The 21215-nt window shown below is 48.1% G+C and overlaps 7 protein-coding genes across 7 annotated transcripts; 5 read left to right on the forward strand and 2 right to left on the reverse strand.

Annotated features, from left to right (window-relative positions):
- Positions 1–244: 244 nt before the first annotated feature.
- N7503_006683 (GMC family oxidoreductase) lies at positions 245–2263 on the forward strand (the record flags this gene model as incomplete). Its single annotated transcript, XM_057066230.1, has 6 exons — positions 245–314; positions 376–457; positions 516–786; positions 831–1619; positions 1672–2008; positions 2058–2263. 6 exons carry the CDS (start codon positions 245–247, stop codon positions 2261–2263), a joined length of 1755 nt encoding a protein of 584 aa, XP_056919911.1.
- Positions 2264–2680: 417 nt separating this feature from the next.
- N7503_006684 (uncharacterized protein) lies at positions 2681–3301 on the forward strand (the record flags this gene model as incomplete). Its single annotated transcript, XM_057066231.1, has 1 exon — positions 2681–3301. One exon carries the CDS (start codon positions 2681–2683, stop codon positions 3299–3301), a length of 621 nt encoding a protein of 206 aa, XP_056919912.1.
- Positions 3302–5051: 1750 nt separating this feature from the next.
- Positions 5052–6652, forward strand: N7503_006685 (amino acid transporter; the record flags this gene model as incomplete). The annotated part of the gene is made up of 4 exons (XM_057066232.1): positions 5052–5183; positions 5237–5498; positions 5549–6180; positions 6233–6652. 4 exons carry the CDS (start codon positions 5052–5054, stop codon positions 6650–6652), a joined length of 1446 nt encoding a protein of 481 aa, XP_056919913.1.
- Positions 6653–7027: 375 nt separating this feature from the next.
- On the forward strand, positions 7028–7345 carry N7503_006686 (uncharacterized protein; the record flags this gene model as incomplete). Its single annotated transcript, XM_057066233.1, has 1 exon — positions 7028–7345. One exon carries the CDS (start codon positions 7028–7030, stop codon positions 7343–7345), a length of 318 nt encoding a protein of 105 aa, XP_056919914.1.
- Positions 7346–9850: 2505 nt separating this feature from the next.
- N7503_006687 (sodium:solute symporter family protein) lies at positions 9851–12472 on the reverse strand (the record flags this gene model as incomplete). The annotated part of the gene is made up of 11 exons (XM_057066234.1): positions 9851–10620; positions 10679–10997; positions 11052–11222; positions 11269–11319; positions 11372–11558; positions 11616–11699; positions 11750–11849; positions 11901–12087; positions 12140–12197; positions 12249–12312; positions 12367–12472. The coding sequence occupies 11 exons, from the start codon at positions 12470–12472 to the stop codon at positions 9851–9853; spliced, it is 2097 nt and encodes a 698-aa protein (XP_056919915.1).
- A 1129-nt stretch (positions 12473–13601) lies between these two features.
- N7503_006688 (LLM class flavin-dependent oxidoreductase) lies at positions 13602–15432 on the forward strand (the record flags this gene model as incomplete). Its single annotated transcript, XM_057066235.1, has 8 exons — positions 13602–13674; positions 13725–13865; positions 13916–14126; positions 14182–14194; positions 14255–14314; positions 14364–14920; positions 14973–15150; positions 15205–15432. The coding sequence occupies 8 exons, from the start codon at positions 13602–13604 to the stop codon at positions 15430–15432; spliced, it is 1461 nt and encodes a 486-aa protein (XP_056919916.1).
- A 103-nt stretch (positions 15433–15535) lies between these two features.
- utp10 (snoRNA-binding rRNA-processing protein UTP10) lies at positions 15536–21143 on the reverse strand (the record flags this gene model as incomplete). Its single annotated transcript, XM_057066236.1, has 3 exons — positions 15536–16073; positions 16127–20703; positions 20767–21143. The coding sequence occupies 3 exons, from the start codon at positions 21141–21143 to the stop codon at positions 15631–15633; spliced, it is 5397 nt and encodes a 1798-aa protein (XP_056919917.1). The 3' UTR covers positions 15536–15630.
- Positions 21144–21215: the final 72 nt, after the last annotated feature.

Raw genomic sequence — 21215 nt, forward strand, 5'->3', positions numbered from 1 at the left:
ACACCATCCTGTTTTCGTTATGATCTGCGCAGATGAAGATTGATTATGTAAGTCTCTTTAAAGTGTCCGGATTTAAAGACTTGGAAGTCAACACTGACATATTTCTTTCGTCAGATCTTATTGACATGACATCAGAAGTAAAGAACGCGCTGTGCCGGCCCATCCGGCTGGATATTAATAGGAAATGTAAACCCTTGATATATGTACCAGTGGTACCACACTATAATTAGAGTAATCATCAATCATGTCTACAGGAAAGGTCAATCTTATTTCGCCCGGCTCGGCTCACGAATTCGACTTTGTTGTTGTTGGAGGTAAGAGACATAGTACTAATGTGCTACTTGAACAATAATGATGGAGATTAACCTTAAACAGGAGGCACGGCAGGGAACGTGGTGGCCGGTCGGCTGGCTGAGAATCCGAAAGTGTCGGTCTTGGTCATTGAGGCTGGACGAGGGTATGAGTCGCACCAACTTAGTCGTACAATGCAAGACTTTTCTACTAACGTGTCACAGAGATCCAGAAAACATCGCTGAAATCACCACTCCTGCTCGCGCTTTTGAGACCCGCAATGGACCAAACGATTGGAAATACAAAACCACTTTGATTGATCGCCCAGACTATACACGAGTTGAGAAGCCCAACACACGAGGAAAAGTACTAGGTGGTAGTAGCTGCTTGAACTACTACACCTGGGTCCGAGGCAGCAAGGCAACATTCGACGACTGGGAAGAGTTCGGCGGAAAGGGCTGGAACTGGCATGCACTGAAAGATTATTTTGACAAGGTACATACAAACTTCACCCTCAGTCGACTGTGCTAATCTTTTAGCCTGCCACGTACCATGACGACGAGAACAACTACCCCCATGTCAGGGATATTGGAATGGGAGGACCGCTTCATGTGGAGCATGCGGATCTCGTTCCCGAGCTACGGCCCTTCCGGGACGCGTTGCTGAAGGCGTGGACGAGTAAAGGGCTCAACATTAATGACAATATTTACGATGGCACACAAAATGGGCTGACCCACTGCGTCAACACCATATACAAGGGCGTCCGCTCTTCGAGCTGGTCCTTTCTCGTTGGGAAAACCAATGTCCATATATTGTCATCCTCGCACTGCAAGCGATTGCTTATCAATGGTGATCGAGTCACCGGAGTCGAAGTTCATGGACCAAATGGCGAGGATACTACGATTCAGGCACGCAAGGAGGTTATAGTTGCCGGTGGCGTCTATGAAACACCGAAGCTATTGATGCTGTCTGGCATCGGCCCTGAAAAAGAGCTGTCGGAGTTCGGCATCAAAGCCATTTCCAACTCTCCCCATGTCGGCCAAAATCTGCTGGACCACCCGATTATGCCGCATACTTTCCGCCTGAAGGATGGACTCGGCTTAGATGACCACCTACTGCGTGCAGGTCCTCAGAAGGAGGGCGCAGTCACGGCATACAATCGAAACCACTCTGGTCCTCTGGGTAGTGGTCTTTTGGAGCTGGTTGGATTCCCACGTATTGATGAACGTCTCTCTAGAATCAAGGAATATGTCAAAGCAAAGCAAGAGAATGGCGGAATAGACCCATTTGGGCCCGCGGGACAGCCGCACTTTCAAGTTGACTTCGTGGTGAGTTGATACATTGATGGTAGTGTCTTGAACTATAGCTAATCATTTGCAGCCTATGTTCTCGGACGCATTTCAGTGGCATTTCCCTGTTCCTCCAGAGGGAAGCTGGTTAACTGTGATCGTTGATCTTCTGCGACCAATCTCAAAGCCAGGCTGTGTGAAGTTGCGCTCCAAAGATCCGCTTGACGATCCATACATCAACACTAACTATTTCAATAATCACCTCGATGTGATTGCTCTGCGGGAGGGTGTCAGAGCTGTAGATGATATTCTCATGACTGGCGAGGGCTTCAAAGACATAATTGGCGAAGATTATCCATGGCCTATGCCGCGCAACTCAGACGAGGCGATGGAAAAGATGATTCTTGAGCGCTCTCAGACAGGATTCCGTACGTCCTTCCTATGACGCCCTGTTGTAGCTTTACTAACATCTTTTAGACCCCTGTGGAACCTGTCGTCTTTCACAGAACATTGATCAGGGTGTGGTCGATGGAACACTGAAAGTGCATGGTTTCAAGAACCTAAGGGTGGTTGATGCATCTGTTTTCCCTGTCATTCCGGACTGCCGTATTCAAAATGCCGTCTATATGGTTGGAGAAAAGGGCGCTGAACTGATCAAGGCGGACCATAAGGACCTTTACTGAATGAAAATAATGTCAATAGTGAAGACAGTCTATCCGACGAGCTATCATAGAATAATGAGACGCTGGTTGGTTTTTGTTTTATCAAAAGAAGCTTACAAAGCCTGCAGCTGTGCTTCATACAGTAATATCACTATGCCATGTCCAATGGCTGAATATTGAAGCGTAAATGAACCCCAAGAGCGCAATACACATTTAAGACGGCCGACAAATTACTCCTTCGCAAAGTCTCGAACGTAATTTCACATCGCAAATGAAAAACTCCAAGTTAACATAACGATGCCATAATATCGAGGTATAAATGCTGTGTCAAACGCCTCACTCTTCCGTTACTTGGCCCCTCACACACCTCAATCTCCATCGTCTTTCCTTCTTGACGCGTCCCATTTCAGGTTTTCTAATCACAATTGATGAGCAGCCATGTCAGACTCTACCAAAGCCACAGCGGCTCAGAAGGTGTTATCAACATGCGAATTAATCAGCGAGATTCTTCAGAATCTCTACGAATACCATTCCACCGACGAGACTAACGAAATCTCAGAGCACAGTCCACCATCCTGGTACTCAATGCTAGCAAAGTATAGCCGCATCAACAAATCCTGGTTCCGCGAAGCAATGCGTCTCCTTTGGCCAGATGGAACAGCAGTCAAGCACCGCTCACTCATCCAGATTTTATCCATAATCGAGCCCAGTCGCAGACAATTCTATGCAAACTACATTCAAAGCGCCTGCTTTGTAGATGTCTGCAAGGCGAATATCCGCAAAAATAACAAAATCCTTCGTGGCATGGTCTTCCCCAAACTTCGGTACCTGGCTGTCATAGTTAACCAGTGCGGTCGACAAAAATTATGGATGCCATATCTCAATGCCCCGCAGCTTGAGGCTTTGCATGTCCGACTGGCGACTATACAGTGGATTGATCGGTACAGCAATGTCAAAGTGAGGTTTGAAGGAAAACATTGGCGGGGGCCGTCGCTTCAGTCCAGCATAGTGATGAGGCTCATCCGCCGCATTCAGGTACGTTACTGGCCCGGCTCATAAAGGTAGAAACTGATACAGCGGTTTTAATAGAGGGTTCTGAGAGGCGTCAAACTCGTTCTATTTGGAATGGAGATGGTCATAAGGCAAAGAATCATTTGGAAATTTTCCCAACTTATTCCGAACGTCATGCTTACCTATGGGAACGATTTTGATGGAACCAGGACAATCGAAGGATATCTGAAGACTTGCAACAAGTGATTTGAATGGCAAGCTTGGCCGATTGTTCAGGACATAGATTATTTCCAGCTGTGGTTTCCCCTTTTGATCATGCGCTTTCCGTTCCACGACTTTGAAAATGACTCAACTTTGACAGTGAATATCCATATCCGAATCGGATGTGGATCCAAGACCTTTGATTGAAGGCTAGTGCAGTAGCCTCATTCCGCAAAATTGAATGGTTTCTTATCGAAAACAGGAGAAGACCAGGCTCGAGCTCACCTCCTGGCGCCAACACTAAATAATGTCCACTGGTTATTCCTATCGACTCAAAAATACTGAGAGAGAGGAAGGGATACTGAAATAATTGGTGATACTGAAGAGAAAGCACCTGGTATGCAGATAAGTAGACGTGCCCCGACAACTGCCAGTTAAACTGTCACCATATGCTGTTTCTTCTTCGAAGGCCACGCTACATGCCATAGATGTCTCTTTTCACGTGGTCTATCAAGAGCTGGTCACTGGTGTATTAGTACATATATTTGATTCCATTTCGCTCTGCAAGGACGGTTGCAGTGCATGCTAGGGGCAAGTAAGTGACATGGAAGCATTCCAACGCCATACGGAACACTTTTGAGCGCCAATTATGAGACCCTATCCTCTACTGTGAGAACAGTGACTTGATTACTGGCACCAGATGATGTCAGGTCCACTGGCTCCATAATCTGCTCGTTTGAATGTACAACATCAGGACCTTTTGCGAACCACATGACTCCATCCTGTCTAACTCCGATCAACGCACTGAAGTCGTTTGAGAACGTGTCTCAAAATTCAAGTAAGGGATATATTGACGTAGACCAAGCATATAATCCATTCCCAAAATCTCTCTTAAGTTTCCACCTCTTATGAGGGTCTCAGTGAAACTGGGACCATCGGGAAATCATCCGAATCGACCCAGGGAAATCCGCCTGCCGTCAAGGTGGAACTATGTGGATACCACAGCGTTGATACGGATGCGGGGTGCGGAGACTCCTAGGCCCAGGATACTGATTGAAAGGCGGGAAAGCGTCCGGGAAATACTAAGTTTATCCTATCAACTGTTGTCTATCTTTCGTCACGTCGGATCGCGTCGGTTCACCGGGAAGGTCCCCGGCATCCTAAGCGACAGTCATATCCCAGAATAAAAAAAAGCCAGATAACAAGAAACACAATTTACCGAAGCTGAGACGCCTGTCTTGGGGAAAATACACCAGGTATTCCGCATAGATATGGACCTCGGGAGCCACGACAACATCATCATCGCTCGTCATGGTACAATTGGTGAACCCAACATGGAGAAGCACTTCAGACTATTGAATTGAATTGTGTCCACTTTCAGCCACTAGTAAGGCATTGTAATGTGCTGCTTTCCCTCGCTGGTGGCTACATTGAGAAATTCCTACTGCAACAGGCAAGGAGAACCACGATAAGGTCACATCGGCCGTGTACCCGACCATGAATTACAAGATTTATTTTAAAGGAGGTCCATATCCTCCGTATTATAGTAGTGACAGATCAAGCTATTTTCGCCTCCACCCTGCTATCCTATGCCACAATGCCAGAGAAGAAGGATGGTGACAACTTAAATACTGTCCCTTCACAAGTCGGACAAGTTCTTGAAGATCAATACTACGAGAACGATGCTGTCTTCGGCGAGATCACGGGAGAAGGGCCAAACTACCGCAGCGTATGTATGACCTGATCAGAATACATACCTTGATATAAACTGACCCCCACTAGTTAGGCTGGGTTGGTACTTCAGCGCTTATGATGAAAAGCCAGATAGGGTTGGGTGTTCTGAGTATCCCCGGAGCCTTGGATACCCTCGGTATGATTCCAGGGGTTGTTATATTGATTACTGTTGCTACTATTACAACATGGTCGGACTATATGGTTGGTGTCTTCAAACTCCGGCATCGCGAGGTCTATAGCATTGGGGATGTCGGCGGAATGTTATTCGGCCGTCCGGGGAAGATATTCTTTGGAGTCGCTTTCGTCCTCTGTAAGTGCTACACACCTTGTTTGTCCCAGGGTTCACTAATATGAAGATAGACTGGATCTTTTGTGCCGGGTCAGGAATGTTAAGCATCTCCATCTCCCTGAATGCCGTCTCAAGTCACGGTGCCTGCACTGCCATATTTGTTGCTATTGCCGCAATCATAGGCTTTGTACTGGGTAGCATACAGACTTTGGGTCGTATGAGTTGGCTTGCATGGGGTGGATTGTTTTGTATTCTTACTGCGAGTGAGTTCCTCCACCAGAATCAGTCGACTGTTTTTGACAAGATCCTAGTTCTCATAGTGACAATCGGGGTCGGCGTCCAGAGCCGCCCATCAGCTGCGCCGCAGGATGGCGTATGGGTGTCTGATTACCAGATTGCCGCCACCCCGAGCTTCACCGATGCTATAACCGCGGTCTCGACGATCGTATTTGCGTACGCTGGAACACCGTCGTTTTTTTCAATCGTATCCGAAATGCGTGATCCCCGACTATACACCCGGTCCCTGTTATTCTGTCAAAGTGTCGTGACGGGGGTTTACGTATTTATTGGCTGCATGGTCTATTATTACTGTGGATCTTATGTCTCCTCGCCTGCACTTGGTTCAGCAGGGCCGATGATGAAGAAAATAAGCTATGGCTTTGCACTTCCTGGTCTTATAGTCAGCACTATGCTGCTCATTCATGTAAGTCTGTCTTGGTGCAATGAAGAGTATTAAACTGTTAACAGGGCATTAGCTACCATCGAAGTACATTTTTCTCCGTCTTTTGAAGGGTTCTCGGCATCTTACGGCGAACACCGTGACTCACTGGATGACCTGGATCAGTTGTACCTTTATAATTGCTATGATCTCTTATATTATTGCGAGTGCCATTCCGGTATTCAGTGGCCTCGTGTCACTTGTGGGTGCCTTACTCGGTACTCTTATGTCGTTCCAACCCATGGGGTTCATGTGGCTATACGACAATTGGACCCAAGATAAGACAGAAAGATCACTCAAATGGAAGTTCATGGTCTGCTGGAGCGTCTTTGTGATAGTGTCAGGAACCTTCTTGATGATCGCTGGCACTTATGGTTCCGTTGTCAGTATCATTGACAGTTACGGAAAATCCGGGGGCTCAGCCGCCTGGTCGTGTGCTGACAACTCTAAATCCTGATAAACTTTACAAGGACTATCGAAGAGGGATATGAGATACCTAGGGTAGCTGTGAACAAAATTGACTGAGAAGTCCATAATTGATACATGCCAGTGGCCGAATTTCGCTCTCAAATGGAGGTCTCAAGGTGAAAGTATCTACAAAAAAAAAAAAAAGAAAAATAGAATACTGCTGAATTTTAAATGCTTTTAATGACCTTTGAAGTCTAATAGAATTTGAATAGAGCGTGAAAGGTAAACATGCCGAACAAAGGAGGAACGGAGAAATGTGGGCGCATTGTTAGTTCCTTCCCCACAAGCCACGCGAATGTATTTTCTTCCGAACTCCATCTCCACGTCTCTTGTAAGGTGACTCTATATTCCTCGTCTGGGTAGTATGGCACAAGCCCCGGTCGCATGGCTAGGTGTTACATCGGCTGAACGCCCAGATGATGAGTTCCTGAAGCAAACCCCGACACTTAGTCTTAACATGCCTTCGGCAACACCTGCGATGCGGAAGATACCGGCCCAGAAATCTCCAAGCTTCAACAACGGTGAACGCATGTTACATCCGCCTATCAGCCCAAAAGCCATCTCGGCCTCGCTATTCGAGAGGGTGTCACGCACACGAGCCCTCCTGGCGTCCGCATCCGTGACAGAGAAATGCTCTATACACCCCGAAGATATAGAGTCGATCGAGAACGAAAGGGAATGAAGATGTCAGCATCCGCGGATCTGGCGAAAATTCTGCTCGCCGATTGGTCTGAAGTGCGCCGAACCATGAGGTCGGATATTTGGTCGGTACAAAGTACTGGCTTGGTAAGCTCATCGCCTTACTTTGGTTACATTACATGATCCCGATGCCCTAGAGAGCGACTTCAGAGGTCCATCTTATGGCTATCGGGCGGTATTTGCGTTCTCTCTAGGATGTGTCATCTATTGCCTTGTTGAACCTGCTGGCGGAAAAAATGATTCTATGCTCATCATGTGCAGGAGTAGAATACTGCTATGCTGATATTAACTTCACTTTTGAAAATTCAATTCCTGTTTAGGAATATGCGCTCTATATATTACGGATACTCCTTCCAACAGAGTCACCCTGCAGGAGCGTCGCATCCAGTCTTATGCGCCTTTATATTTGAAATGAGTTTAGGGAATGTTGTTCCAATGACGGTTCACAAAATGGGAAGATTGGTGGAAGATTTGTTGTGATGGACTACAAATAATGACGTTGGCTTCTCTCGAATTTCGATTGATACACTCGATCTTTATTGGCGCTGCTACAACCATAACCATAGTCCTTCAATACCCACGTTGTCTGACATGCATTTTGTCATTGCTTTCCTTCTAGGCCTAAGCTGGCTTACAAAGGCTGCTTCTATCCCCCGTCAAGATCATAATATTACTGCAATCGAAGCTCGTAGCGGAGGAGCCAATTTCCGCTCAGTGGCCTACTTCACGAATTGGGTGAGGTTTCTACTGCTGTCGTTCTATGAAGACTAACAAGATTTTTATATCCAGTCTATCTATGCAAGGAATTATGTTCCTCAGAATTTGCCTATTGATAAACTGACCCATGTTTTGTACGCCTTTGCCAACGTTCAGTCCAGCGGGCAGGTTGTTCTATCTGACTCCTGGGCGGATACTGATAAACATTTTGCTGGAGACCCCTGGAATGATCCGGGAAACAATGTCTATGGCTGTGTAAAACAGCTGTTTCTGCTTAAGAAGAGAAACCGGAATCTGAAAGTCCTCTTATCCGTTGGCGGATGGACTTACTCCACTAGCTTTGCAGGGGCACTAAGTACGGCAGCAGGTAGGGTACAATTTGCTTCTTCGGCGACCAGTCTAGTTCGGAACATGGGATTCGATGGCATAGATATTGATTGGGAAGTAAGATATTCTGCAATACACCTCTAGCTATGCTTTACTGATATCAGAGACAGTATCCTGCCGACAGTACCCAAGCTGCCAATATGGTAGCCACTTTGCAAGCGCTGCGCCAATCTCTAGATTCGTACAGTGCAGCAAATGCAAACGAATATCACTTTCTCATAACTGTTGCTAGCCCAGCTAGTATGGCCCTCATCTATCACAAAAGCACCCTCATTAACAGATAAACAGGCCCTTCGTACTACCAGCAACTTCAACTAGCAGCTATGGACAAGTATCTCGATTTTTGGAATCTCATGGCTTACGATTACTCTGGAAGCTGGGACACCGTCGCCGGGCACGATGCCAATCTCTACGCATCGAGCTCCAACCCAAGTAGCACTCCGTTTAACACTGAACAAGCTATCAACTACTACACCTCCAATGGTGTACCAGCCAACAAGATTGTCTTAGGAATGCCGCTTTATGGTCGGTCATTCATGAACACCAACGGACCTGGCACTGCTTATAGCGGTGTGGGTAGCGGAAGCTGGGAGAATGGTATATGGGATTACAAGGCATTACCTCGGCCTGGAGCATCGGTCAATTACCTTGATCAACCCGTCGCAAGCTACAGCTATGACTCTCCCCAGAGGACGATGATTAGCTATGATACTCCCCAGGTTGCGCAGAAGAAGGCACATTATATCGCCTCCAAGGGTCTCGGTGGTGGAATGTGGTGGGAAAGTAGCGGCGATAAGACAGGTTCAGACAGTTTGATTACTACGGTTTGTTGTTTACTCTTGCGCAACGAATAATATTTGTACTAATAATGTTTGGTAGGTTGTGAATACGCTTGGAGGCACTGGCGCTTTGAGGCAGTTTCAGAATCAACTTGGCTATCCAGCTTCAGTGTACGACAACATGAAAGCTGGATTCCCCAATCAATGAATGTTAATATTAACTATCTGACATGGGGCTTGCAGATTCAGGGTATATGCTTGAAAACCGGGAATTTGACGATTGGGTATCAGCGTAGCATTTGAGGTATGATTTCTCAAGAAGAATCAACCGTTGAGAATATGGGTATTTATGTCTAGATCATCATTCGCTTAGATCTAATGAACAACAAATATCATGCTTATGCTCTCACTACGGCAGCATAATGTCAAGTATTCCTCGGGATCCTTGGGTTAAAAACAACATGTTGAAACTTCATTATGTATTCGAAGAATATCAGTAGTGAGGAAATCATTCATACGTTCGTAATTAGGGATTAAAACTCCACCGATCACAAATGCCCAGCACCCTGAATCAATACCATGGTGACAATCTTTGCAAATTTTCTTTACTCCTTCTCCTGAATCTCATCGCTAACGGATGCCGCAGACGGAGATGATGGAGAGCCATTGCGGCCAGTCAAACCGCGATAGATTTGGAGAATCTGCTGAATACCACCATCGACAAGTGGGTACACAATCGCGATCAACATGGTACCCCAGAGCCAAATGATGGCAACCACCACCCAGGCGATGAAAAACTGACCCAACATTAGCTTCTTTTCCAAGAAAGTAGAGATCAATATGAACCATACCTTCTTCTCAAAAATATAACCAGACCCATACATAGGCAACGGCCAAATAACCCAATGGCCCAAGAATGTCGCGATAGACCAAAATGCAGCAATGCGGCCCCACCTCTTCAGCTCCTGAGCATCGGAGGCTGAACTTCGCACAGCTCCATCTTCGAGGCCATTCAATTGATTTTGAACTGGACTCTGATTGTGATGGGCGGTAGTCAAATTGCTATCCAGCTCTTCCAGTGCCAATTTTTCTTTCTTGAAATCAGCCCAGTCGTATCGTTGAGGCTTAAAAAACGTGATTACAAGGGAATACACGATGGGTGAGAAGCAAGATGCCACTGTGCCGTACATGCAAGGAAGCACTTCGCCCGTTGTCGCGACCGAGACTTCTCCACCAAAGTGGGCAGCGGTGCCCAGCCAGACTGCTAGACCAGTGATCATACCCATGATTGGAGAGAGGATAGCAGCGGCCCTGCTTTGGTGGCGCCAGAGGATGGTGAAAACCATTGGGAAGATTCCGGGGCAGGTAACGACACCTGTGAATCTCATTGTCAGTAATGTGAGCTAATGAGTTCAATAGAGAGCAATACTTACCAAGCATGTATAGTGTCCATCCCAGGTCAATTCCAACGTAATGTAGCATTGTGCTGAACGCCGCAGAGAATGCCGCAAAGAATATAACGCCAAAATGACTCGAGCGGATTAAGTCTCGATCAGAGGCAGACTTTTTGAAATACTCACGATATACGTCGAAGCTAAGAATGGAGCTGACTGCAATGACTTGTGCAGAGAGCGTCGAAGTACACGCCATAAAGGTGATCAAGAGAGACGCTGCAGCGCCACCTTTACCTGCGATCGTCATCGCCGCATAGGGCAGTACCAGGCCATTACTTACTTCAGATGTAGTCATTCTCTGCAACACATATTAGATATTCCATATTCCACCTAAAGCCGATAGGAAGCATACCCGAGGATAGGTTGGAAAGTTGGGCTGGTTCTCGAGTCCCAAGGCGAGAGAGCTCATCACGGTTCCCAGGCCCCATGGAACGGCAAAATAGGCAATACCTCCAATGGTGTATCCGGGAACCACGGCAGCGGGGGATGCTGAGAACGCTTTGATGAAGTAGCTGGTATCCATCTACACAATGTCAGATTGATGTCTCCTGAACACAAGGACCACTTACAATGACCAGACCGAAGTTGCCCAAGGTATGCAGAATACCAAAAATAATTGCCTAGAGAGTGTCAGCTATAATTACTTCATGCTCGACGTAACGAGATTCCTACACTCTTTGACTTCATGGTCAAATAAGTTCCACCTTGGTTTCCAGAAACTGGGTGTCGCTCGGCAGCCGCGACAAGTAGCTCGTACAAATCCCCGATAGAGCCAACTTGATCCACGGAGAATGCCTTGGCCGTGAAGTAGCATGCGATGATCAAAATGATCGCAGTGTGGAAGTAGTCCGTGAGAAAACTGCGGTACGTCAGCCATGAAGACAAGAATCTGCGTTCGACTTCAGGGGGAATTTACGTTGCCTTGATACCTCCAACAAAAGTATAGACTGTCACTCCGACCGGCAATAAGAGTGTCGCAGCAATTATATGCATTCCGGACCTTGGTTCGTTAGAAGCTTGACCTCGTTTATTATTCCACTCGAGACGTACATGGCGGTGATGACTGCACTCGCTCCAAGAAGCATGTTCGCGCATGCAAAGATATTGTTGATCAGACACAAGATGATGAAAACGATATGAGCGGTCCGTCCTAATGGAGCTTAATCAGTCAAATCCAACCGGACCTCTAGGGTTAACGTACCATAGCGAATCCGAACCACTTCGAGAGATGTATGTGCCTCAGGAATCTTTCGCTTGCAGGAGATACCAAGTAAAGCGAAGAAAACAATCATTGGACTGCAGCCAGCAGCGAACCAGAAAGGTCCAGCGACACCATAGTCGTAGCCCACATATGATGAGCCAAGCAGTGCAGTAGACCATAACCAGGACTATAGATGTATGGTAAGAGACCCGAAGCAATTAAAGTCAAGGGCGACTCACAGAGATAACAGCCGAGGCAGTGAGGCCCGTTCTAACGGTGCGATTTGCTGTCATAAACCTAACTCAGATATCAGTATCAACCACCGTGTTGTTTGATTAGCTTCCTTACATTTCGGTCTTCTGATTATCCTCTCCAGTGGTTTTCTTCAGAATCTTAGTGATCAGCATCATGACTGGCCAAAGTCAGCTCAGCTCTTGTCGGGAAATCTCACGATAAGTCGTCTCACCCAGTGCTACAACCAGACCAATCACGACAACAACGACATATCCCACCGCCTGGGACAGAGGGGGCTGCACGCTCGATACGCCATCGCGCGCCTGCAAATTGGACATCCTAAGTAAATCCAAGCTGGCGAAATGAAATGTGCCGAATAACACAAAGAAGGAAAAGAGCCAAATTATAGGAGTTTCAAGTGAAGCTTCTTAAGTTGACATTGACTGCTTATGCGAGCAACGATCAGAAAGAGAATTATAAAATAAATTGGTGAGGTCCCGGGTTCGTGGTCGACTAGGGATGAGATGCATTTAAATGCGATAGACCCCGTAGACTGCAGGGGAACCCAGATCTACGACAGCATAGTGCCAGCTGATCTGAGAGCGAATCAAAAGAGTCTGATCCACAATGACTTGATATATACTGGTGATGAGGTGCTCATGGGCGATCAAAGCTCGAAGAATACTAGGTTAATATTTTAAAGTTTAAGTTGCTGAGATGGTCGATAATGCTGCACCATTTCATATGAACAGGAAACCCATTGCCCAGGAAAAGAATGGGCAGTGAATTTGAACACCTTGGACTAGAATAGTGGTTTATATATTTGATTCCATCACCAGGTGTTATCTCACAGCTCAGCTAAGGAATAATTGACTTTGGCCGGGGAAATGGGAGCCCTGAATACCCGAGGTTCAGTAAAGATATTAGCCATTCAAAAGCATATGATATTAGTGAGATTACGAATCTAGCTCCTCTCGCCTAGATGAACTGCGCTTCCTCGGAATTGGCAAAGCTCATAAATTGGCCGAGACACGACAGTCCACATTTTGTCACAGCTCATCACTGCGGAGTGCATCCTGCAGGGCTCTATCTCTCGGGCGAGAGAAAGCGCATAGTAAAAAGCAACGACATTTACTGAGAATGTATCTCACTGGTCAGCATGCTCAAGCCTAATCCAGATTGAACCAATAATGTTGGTTGTTCCTCCTTTCCGTGCCCCTCAACGATCTCCTTCATCGCGCCATCCCGCCCCACTTTGATGCTATACTACATCCCATGGGAAGTGACGCACGCGGGGATGTAAGGAATGGTGTGCTAGTCGATCATTCGATGATACAAATTGGAAGAAACCCCTCCTGCTTACTTGGAAACATATACGGAAATAATCGTAGATTTACTTTGGGTGCGAGAATTCACCTTATCTCCTGCCAAGAACACTCGACACGGGAGAACTTGATACCGCTAGCCATGTCAGAGACCAATAATGGAATTGGCGAGAAGCCTAAGAAGTCTTTGATTCTCAATGCCTTCGTGGAGATGTGTAAGTTCGGTTGCACACGAATAATGAGTCAAGATCTAACTATCAATCAGGCAGTGGTCACCAGTCTCCTGGACTGTGGCGACACCCCGAAGATGAATCTCACAGATTCAACGACATTGACCACTGGGTAGAACTGGCTCAATTGCTTGAGTCGGCCAAATTTCATGGAATTTTTATCGCCGACGTTCTTGGTATGTTGACTTTGGACGATCAAGTTAATTCTTACTAACACGTCATGCAGGAGGCTATGATGTCTACAAGGGACCCCGAAACCTGGACCCAGCCGTGATCTCGGGTGCTCAATGGCCAGTTAATGAGCCTTTGGCTGTGGTACCGGCTATGGCAGCAGCAACCAAGAACATTGGGTTCGGAGTTACTGTCACGACGACTTATGAGCAACCCTATCATTTGGCTCGACGTCTATCAACCGTCGATCATCTTACTAAAGGACGGTATGTGAGATCAACCATATGACTCTAGGAACATCACTAACTGTGTAAATTCTAGATTGGGTTGGAATGTGTGTAAAATACCACCACAATCAACCAACACAGCAAAAAAGGACTAACAAAAGTTATAGGTTGTAACAGGATATCTCGATTCTGCAGCCCGAAACATGGGCCAAGCCGAACAGCCACACGTAAGTTCTGCTTTCTAGTATGGGAAACACCCCGCTCACTTAGACACAGCACGATGACCGATATGCCGTGGCAGAGGAATACGTCAAAGTAACCTACAAGCTCTGGGAATCATCCTGGCGCCAAGACGCCGTGGTCCTAGACCGCGAGCGAGGCGTATACACCGAGCCCTCACGTGTACGACAAATCAATCACTCAGGCAAATACTTCAACGTACCAGGCCCACATCTCTGCCAGCCAAGTCCACAGCGCACCCCCGTCATCCTTCAAGCGGGAACATCCAAGGCTGGAAAGACCTTTGCAGCGCAACACGCTGAAGCCATCTTCGTCGCTGGACACAGTCCTGCGGTCGTCGCCAAGAACGTCGCCGAGATCCGTCAGCTTGCGCAGAGTGAGTTTGGACGTGATCCCCAGAGCATCAAGTTCTTGGCTTTGCTTTGCCCTGTGCTTGGCCGGACGGAGGAAGAGGCGCTTGAGAAGTTCAAGTATTATCGTAGTTTAGGATCGATCGATGGGGCTTTGGCGCTCTTTGGGGGCTGGACTGGGATTGATTTGGATACTTATGGCGATGACGAAGAGCTGAGACATGTGGAGAGCAATGCCATTCGGTAAGAAGTTGTTAAATCAGCCTTTGGAGAACACATACTGACTGTTGTATAGTTCTGCTGTTGAAGGCTGGTCGAAAGCCACTCCTGAGGTCGCAAAATGGACCAAAGCCACTGTGGGCCAGCATATCACCGTGGGTGGCCTAGGTGCCACTCCTGTTGGCACAGCGGCGCAGGTGGCTGACAATATGGAACGCTGGATCAAAGAGGCCGATGTTGATGGATTCAACCTGGTAGGATTAGCAACTTGATACATCCGGTGGAATTGTCGTTAACACAAACATTAGGCTTATGCGGTCAAACCAGGCTCATTCAAGGATGTCATTGATTTGCTGATCCCTGAATTGCGCCGTCGTGGTTTGTTCTGGGATGATTATGCGGTGCAGAAGGGAACATACCGCGAGAATCTAAACGCGACGCCTGGCCAATCTGGTCCCCGGGATGATCACCCTGCGGCGAAGTATAGGTGGAAGGCAGGCGTTGACGCTGCTGATCATCCAGTGCCGGAGAATTAAAGTCGTTCAAGAACGAGTAACTAAATCACAATGCCAGGTATATGAGAATTAACGCCCCCAAGGCCATGTTCATGGAAAATCTTGAAGTGAAATATATGAGAAAAAATATCTTTTTGTGCAGGTCTTACGCTGCAAGACCTATCGGTCTATTTTTACAAACGCCAGGTAAATGCGATTTTTGTACATGGCCGTAGACCCTTAGGTCAACATATCATCTAGTCGCTCACCCAGTACACTTTCAATCTTCTTAACCCACTTCCGCACTTCTCTCTCAACACTCTCATCCTCGTCCTCCATAAGCTCACTAATGTAGGGCAGCATCTCCGGAAGCAGAGCCAGCCACTCCTCGCCAAGCTGCTCAGTAAGAGCCTGCTCGGCCTTCAAGGCAGCAAGGCGAGTGAATGGGTTATCACCACCAGCGGACTTTGCATTAGGAGCAGTCGAGGGGCGGAGGTATTTCATCAGAGCAATGTTGAGCTCCTTGTGGTTATCGGTGGAATCGGCCGCGGTAGCAAGCTCGGTAATCGCCGGAATAACCTCTGCGACAACGAGATCCGCTGACCTTGAAGTGGTTGCGTGAGCCAATTGCGCAATGAGAGGAACCGTAATGCTGCTGAGGTGGGAGGGAGATTGCCAGAATTCTGAAATTATAATTAGTACTTGCGAAAGATGAGAATTGGGGGGGTAAACATACCATCCTGATCATGCTCGAACGAGTTGCGCAGGGTGCCAAGTGTGGCCAACCAGAGTGGCTTGGTAGCCTTGGCGGGTCCAGTTGAACCCAGGATCTTGACTGTCTGTTCCAAAATGTAGCTGGAGTAACCAGTGACAATAGACTGCAGGGTTCCGAAGAACACCTGGAGGAACTTGTAGAAGGTTGTGAGGCGAGAGATTTGAGCTTGCTCGTCCTTCTGACCACTGGTGGCCCATTCGACCATTTTGGTGAACAGAGGTCGGAATGTGCTATCGTTGAGCTTGTAGATCATCTTAATGGTGACATCGTGCATGGTGGTCTCGGCTTCATCCAATTCACCGGCGTCGAACTTAGCACGGTCTCCGAGGGCGATCTGTTCACGTCGCAGATCAAACGCCTTGAAAAGAATGGTAGTGAGAACGCCAATGTTATTGGAGACGGTCGACTTGGGGTTCTTCTCGACAGCCAGGCTCAAAACCTGTAGGACCTCGGTAGTGGCAGTAGGTCCAGCCTCAACGGCATTTTGCCAGTTGCGGTCAATCGCACCGAGGGTGGCGGTGAGATCCATCTTGCGGGCAGCCATGAGGCGAAGAGTTTCCTCACGACTGTCCTCGCACGAGTCGTCAAGATTAGCATTGGTGGACTTGAAAGAGAGAAGCAGGATCTTGTCAAGGGTGGCAGCGGAGATCATGAAAGGAAGGTTGTCGAGAAGTGCAGAGAACAGCGAGAAAACGGCGTCGTGCAGACGCGAGTTCTCCTTTCCGGAAACGAGGCTGAGCTCGAGCAGCTTCACAGACTGGTTGAGGGTATCTGGAAGGGCGGGGATCATCGCCTGGCCCAGAACCTCAGCCATGGAGGCTAGGCACAGAACACCCATGATGCGAATGCGCTCATCGTCGTAGCCAAGGCAAGATTCACTAGCAACGACCTTGGCGGCGGTAATGACCTTAGAAGGATCCTTCCGACCGTACTTCTCGGTGATGCGATCAATGCAAGCAACAGCGGCATGCTTGAGCATGGTGTCGGGCGATGTTTCAACAATCTTGACCAGAGTAGGCAAGAAGTCAAGGACGCGGATCTGGGATTCGTTGTCACGTTCTGGGTTCTGGCGCAAACGGTTCTCCAGGAGTCGGAGGACCTTGCGGCGGAGGTCATCGTTAGGCTCCTGCAGCAATACCTCAATGGTATCCAGGAAGTCGACGAGGGACAGGGTACTGAAGAGAGCACCAAGGACCTCACCACACGCCTGGCTCACGGGCTTCATGTTTTGTACCGATTCGCCAATGTTCAGAACCTGTCCCAAGACGCGGGAGAAGCAAGCGCGAACTTGGCCTGCGACCTCATCATCCTTCTCGAAAGCGGCCACCAGCTTCGATTTGAGGGAGGAATGCTTGAGCAGATGAGCGAGATCACGCAGCAAGTCAACAGCCACCTTCTGAGGGTCACGGCCATCATCACTCCCAATTCCAAGCAGAACCTGAGAGATACCGGCCTTAGGCTGGAACGCATCGATGACAAGGTTGAGGTACTTGCTGTAAGTGGTAAGCTCGACGACGGGAGTAGTGTCCGACGCCACACCAGTCATCAATGTAAGAACGTCCTTGTCGTTGGAGTAACGGTTCGCAAGCATAGCCAAAACAGCAAAAAGGAAGTCCTGAGTGCCAAGTTTGGTGATCAATGCATGGAAGAGACGAAGACGTCGATGCGACGGGATATGCTCGAATGCTGCGGTAAAGCTGAGGAGGAGCTCCGAAGTTCCGGAAACAATATCGCGTTTCTGGCTACGCAAAGACTGGATAAGAGCCGGCACAACATGGTCGATAGTTTGATCGATGACAGAAACAGAGTAATCGTCATCTTTGCGGAGAACACTTGATCCCATGAAAGTGAAGATCGGCATCACGCTGTGAAGAACGAGCTCAGGTGCAATCACAGAAAGACCAGCAACCAGGAGAAGAGCGGCATTTTGCACTTGTGGGCTTTCGGTTGTGCGGACGCAATCCACCACCAAGTCGGCCCGAATGGCAGAAGTGTCAAATAGCGGTTTAGGTGACGCCTTGGACCTGTTAACGATAGCCAACAGGCTTCCCAGGGTGAGACTCAAAAGGTAGCTCATTCCGGACTGGATCTGTGACTTAAAGTGATGAAGTGCAGCAAGGGTCTGGAAGAGGCCACCGGCGAGCTCGGGGTGAGAATCAGGGCTAGAGCTATCGACGACTTCGAGAATGAAGGTCATCTTATCCATAAGCTTGCTGAACTCTCCCTCGTCCTTAACAGTCATTGCAATCATGTTGTTCTGGCTGGTCCGTCTCCGCTTTGGCGCGGGGCCAAGACTCTCAATGTGAGTCAAGGAAACCGGAATTTTGTTAACGAAGCTCACAAGGATTGCGCCCGACAGCTCGACACTACGAAGGACAGAGCGGCAGTTGTCAGCGAGGGGAGTTTCATCAGACATGTCAAGAGAAATGTCCAACAGCTTCTCAGCAGCTGTTAATTGGGCATCTTCTGGGATCTTGTTCCAGACCTCCTTCATGCGAGAGAATCCAGCTGTCACAAATGAGGATCGAACAGACGCGGGGCTAACATTGTTGAGAAGGATTTCAATAGCATCACTGTCCTTGGCGCTGACAATGGCAACGATCTCTTGCTCAACCTCGGGAAGGGCAAGGCGCTCTGCCGCGCAAATGTCCTCGACTTCCTTCTGGCTAGAGCTACGCCAGTTCTGAAGCAGAGGCAGAAGTTCCTTGGCACGAGTAGTTCCCGAGACCTTCTTAACCTTGTTGAGCAAGCGGAGCAGGCCAAACTTGGGACCATAAACTGGCATCTGGGTAGTGTGCGAGGACAGGAAAGTGAAGAAGCTAAGACGAAGAGACTTCTTCAGCTCCGAAGCACCAGAGTCCTCCGACAAAACAGATCCACGCATTGTGGCATCGAGGACCTTGGCAATATAGGTAGGATCCAAAATATATTCTTCGAGTCCAGGCAGCAATGCACGATCAAGCACCTTCAGTGCATCGCTAGTTGATAGCCAAGAGACGTTAGTAGATTGGCTTCCCTTGCCGTAGATTGAATCGTGGGCCCAAGGCTTGACATCGGCCTTCTTGTTGTTCTTGTAGATAGTAACAATGAGAGCCAAAACACCAGTGGTCTCACGACGGATTCGCTCGGATGGGTCGCTGAGAGCAACGAGCAGGAATGGCAACAGGGCTTGAGGGTCGAAATCACCAGTCACGGATGACAGGACAGAAGCGATGGCGTTCAGGGCAGCAATCTTTGTCCCCATCGGATAAGGTCCGGAAAGAATGCGGGTGAAGAACGACAAGAACTGGGGAGATTTCGTCGCATCGGCCTTGGCAAGAATTGGCAGATCAACAAACTGCGCAATCCTGGATTCGGATTCGACAGCCAACGCGAATACTTGAACAAGGCTGTTGAACTCGGGGATGTACTGCTTGGTCAAGAATGAGGAAGGGAATTTGGGTTCCTTAGACAATGACTCAAAGGCGGGTGTGAAGTTGTCCAGATCACGCTCATCAACATCCTCCATTTCCACATCTTCAATAAGCTGGGGTTGGATAGGGGCTTCAACCACGGTTTGCAGGTTGTGCTCCAATGCTGAGATATTGAGAGATGATTCAGCCAGCAGCTTTTGGAAGGCAGGCTGAAGAGAGTTGGAGCGGCTGAATCCCTGAACCATCTCGGCCAGCTGTGTCTGAGTATCCAGAGACATGTCGCGAGTTTTTTCAACATCACTGGCTGACTTGATGACCATGGCCATAGCTTGCTTCATTTCCCCCTCTTGGAAGACATTTGCTTCGAATACAGATGACAAGAGGCTGAGGTGCGAGCTGTTCTTCTGCAGGTCACTGGCGAAGCCATCAACAAGCCCAATCAATAGTTTAGAAGTGTTATATTGTGTGGCAACTTCCGATATTTGCTGCATAGGACGATCAAGGCGAACAAGAGCCTTGAATACCTTCTTCGGCAGGGAGGCTGTTGGCTTCTGCTGGGCAAGAACCGACAAACAAATCAACCCCGAGCTTAAAGTTTCCTCTGTCCATGAAGACACCACAGTCTCCATCAGGCCATTCAAAACATCGTCGGAAAGAGAAGCCTTTTGAGCAAGCACAACTGAGATCATGTAGCAACCGATAATCAACTCAGACACCTTCTTCAGTGCAAAGGCGCTGCTGAGAACTGGGAGTACACGAATGATGATATCCTCGTGCTTCTGCTTTTCAGCCTCTCGTCGACCAGAGCGGGCGCCTTCCAGCATGCCTGCGACAGCCTCTGTGGTGATACCAGCCCAGAAGGAGAGCAGGGAGTGGCTCTGGGCACCTTGCCGGCAGGCCTTCAGCACATAATTGTTGAACGCGGCGAAGAAAGGTTTGTTTGTAGTGGCGCTATGCACGATTGGGTGTCGTGGAGGGTTGATCAAGCCTGTCTTATAAGGGTAGAGCACTTTCAATGTCGGTGTAAGATCGCTAGGCAGAATCGAGAGAAGGTTCAGGAAAAGTGGTGTGGTGTGATAAGGCAGAAATGTCAAAACCATGTAGGTTGTGTTGTACTCGTGCGATCTAAGGTCAAGATAACCGTGATTAGTTCTTCTTCCCAAGAAATGCGCAATAAAAGCTACATACCTAAACCTTCGTACCAACCAATCCACCGCCTTGACTGCGGGACTCAGCTGCAATCTTCCTCCGACAAGCGCGAGGAAGTTTTCAATGACGGCATCCAGCTCCTGATTCTGGCTGACATTCATCTGTGTTCGATCCTCGGCCTTGCTCTGCTCGCTGAAAATCGTGCGCTCAAATTCCTCAAATCGGCGATCCAAGGAGCAAAGCTCACGGAAACCTTCGTAACAGATTTCATAGATAGTATCAAAGTCTTGATTTCCGGCAATTTGGGAATCAAAGATCAGTGACTGTGAATGGGCGATTCTCTGGGTTTTGAGATCAAGCTCATGCGTCGATTTTGCCGCAATCTGCGACAACTGCGCCGCAAGAGAAGAAGCCATTGTTCAGGTTAATTAAGCGTAGTTCAACAGAGATCACAGAAGCCCATCTCTGAAACCCAGATAGTGGGTGTT

This window comes from Penicillium pulvis (genome assembly GCF_028828015.1).
Source record: "Penicillium pulvis strain IBT 33274 chromosome Unknown contig_5_segment0_segment0, whole genome shotgun sequence".
Taxonomy (NCBI): Eukaryota; Fungi; Ascomycota; class Eurotiomycetes; order Eurotiales; family Aspergillaceae; genus Penicillium; species Penicillium pulvis.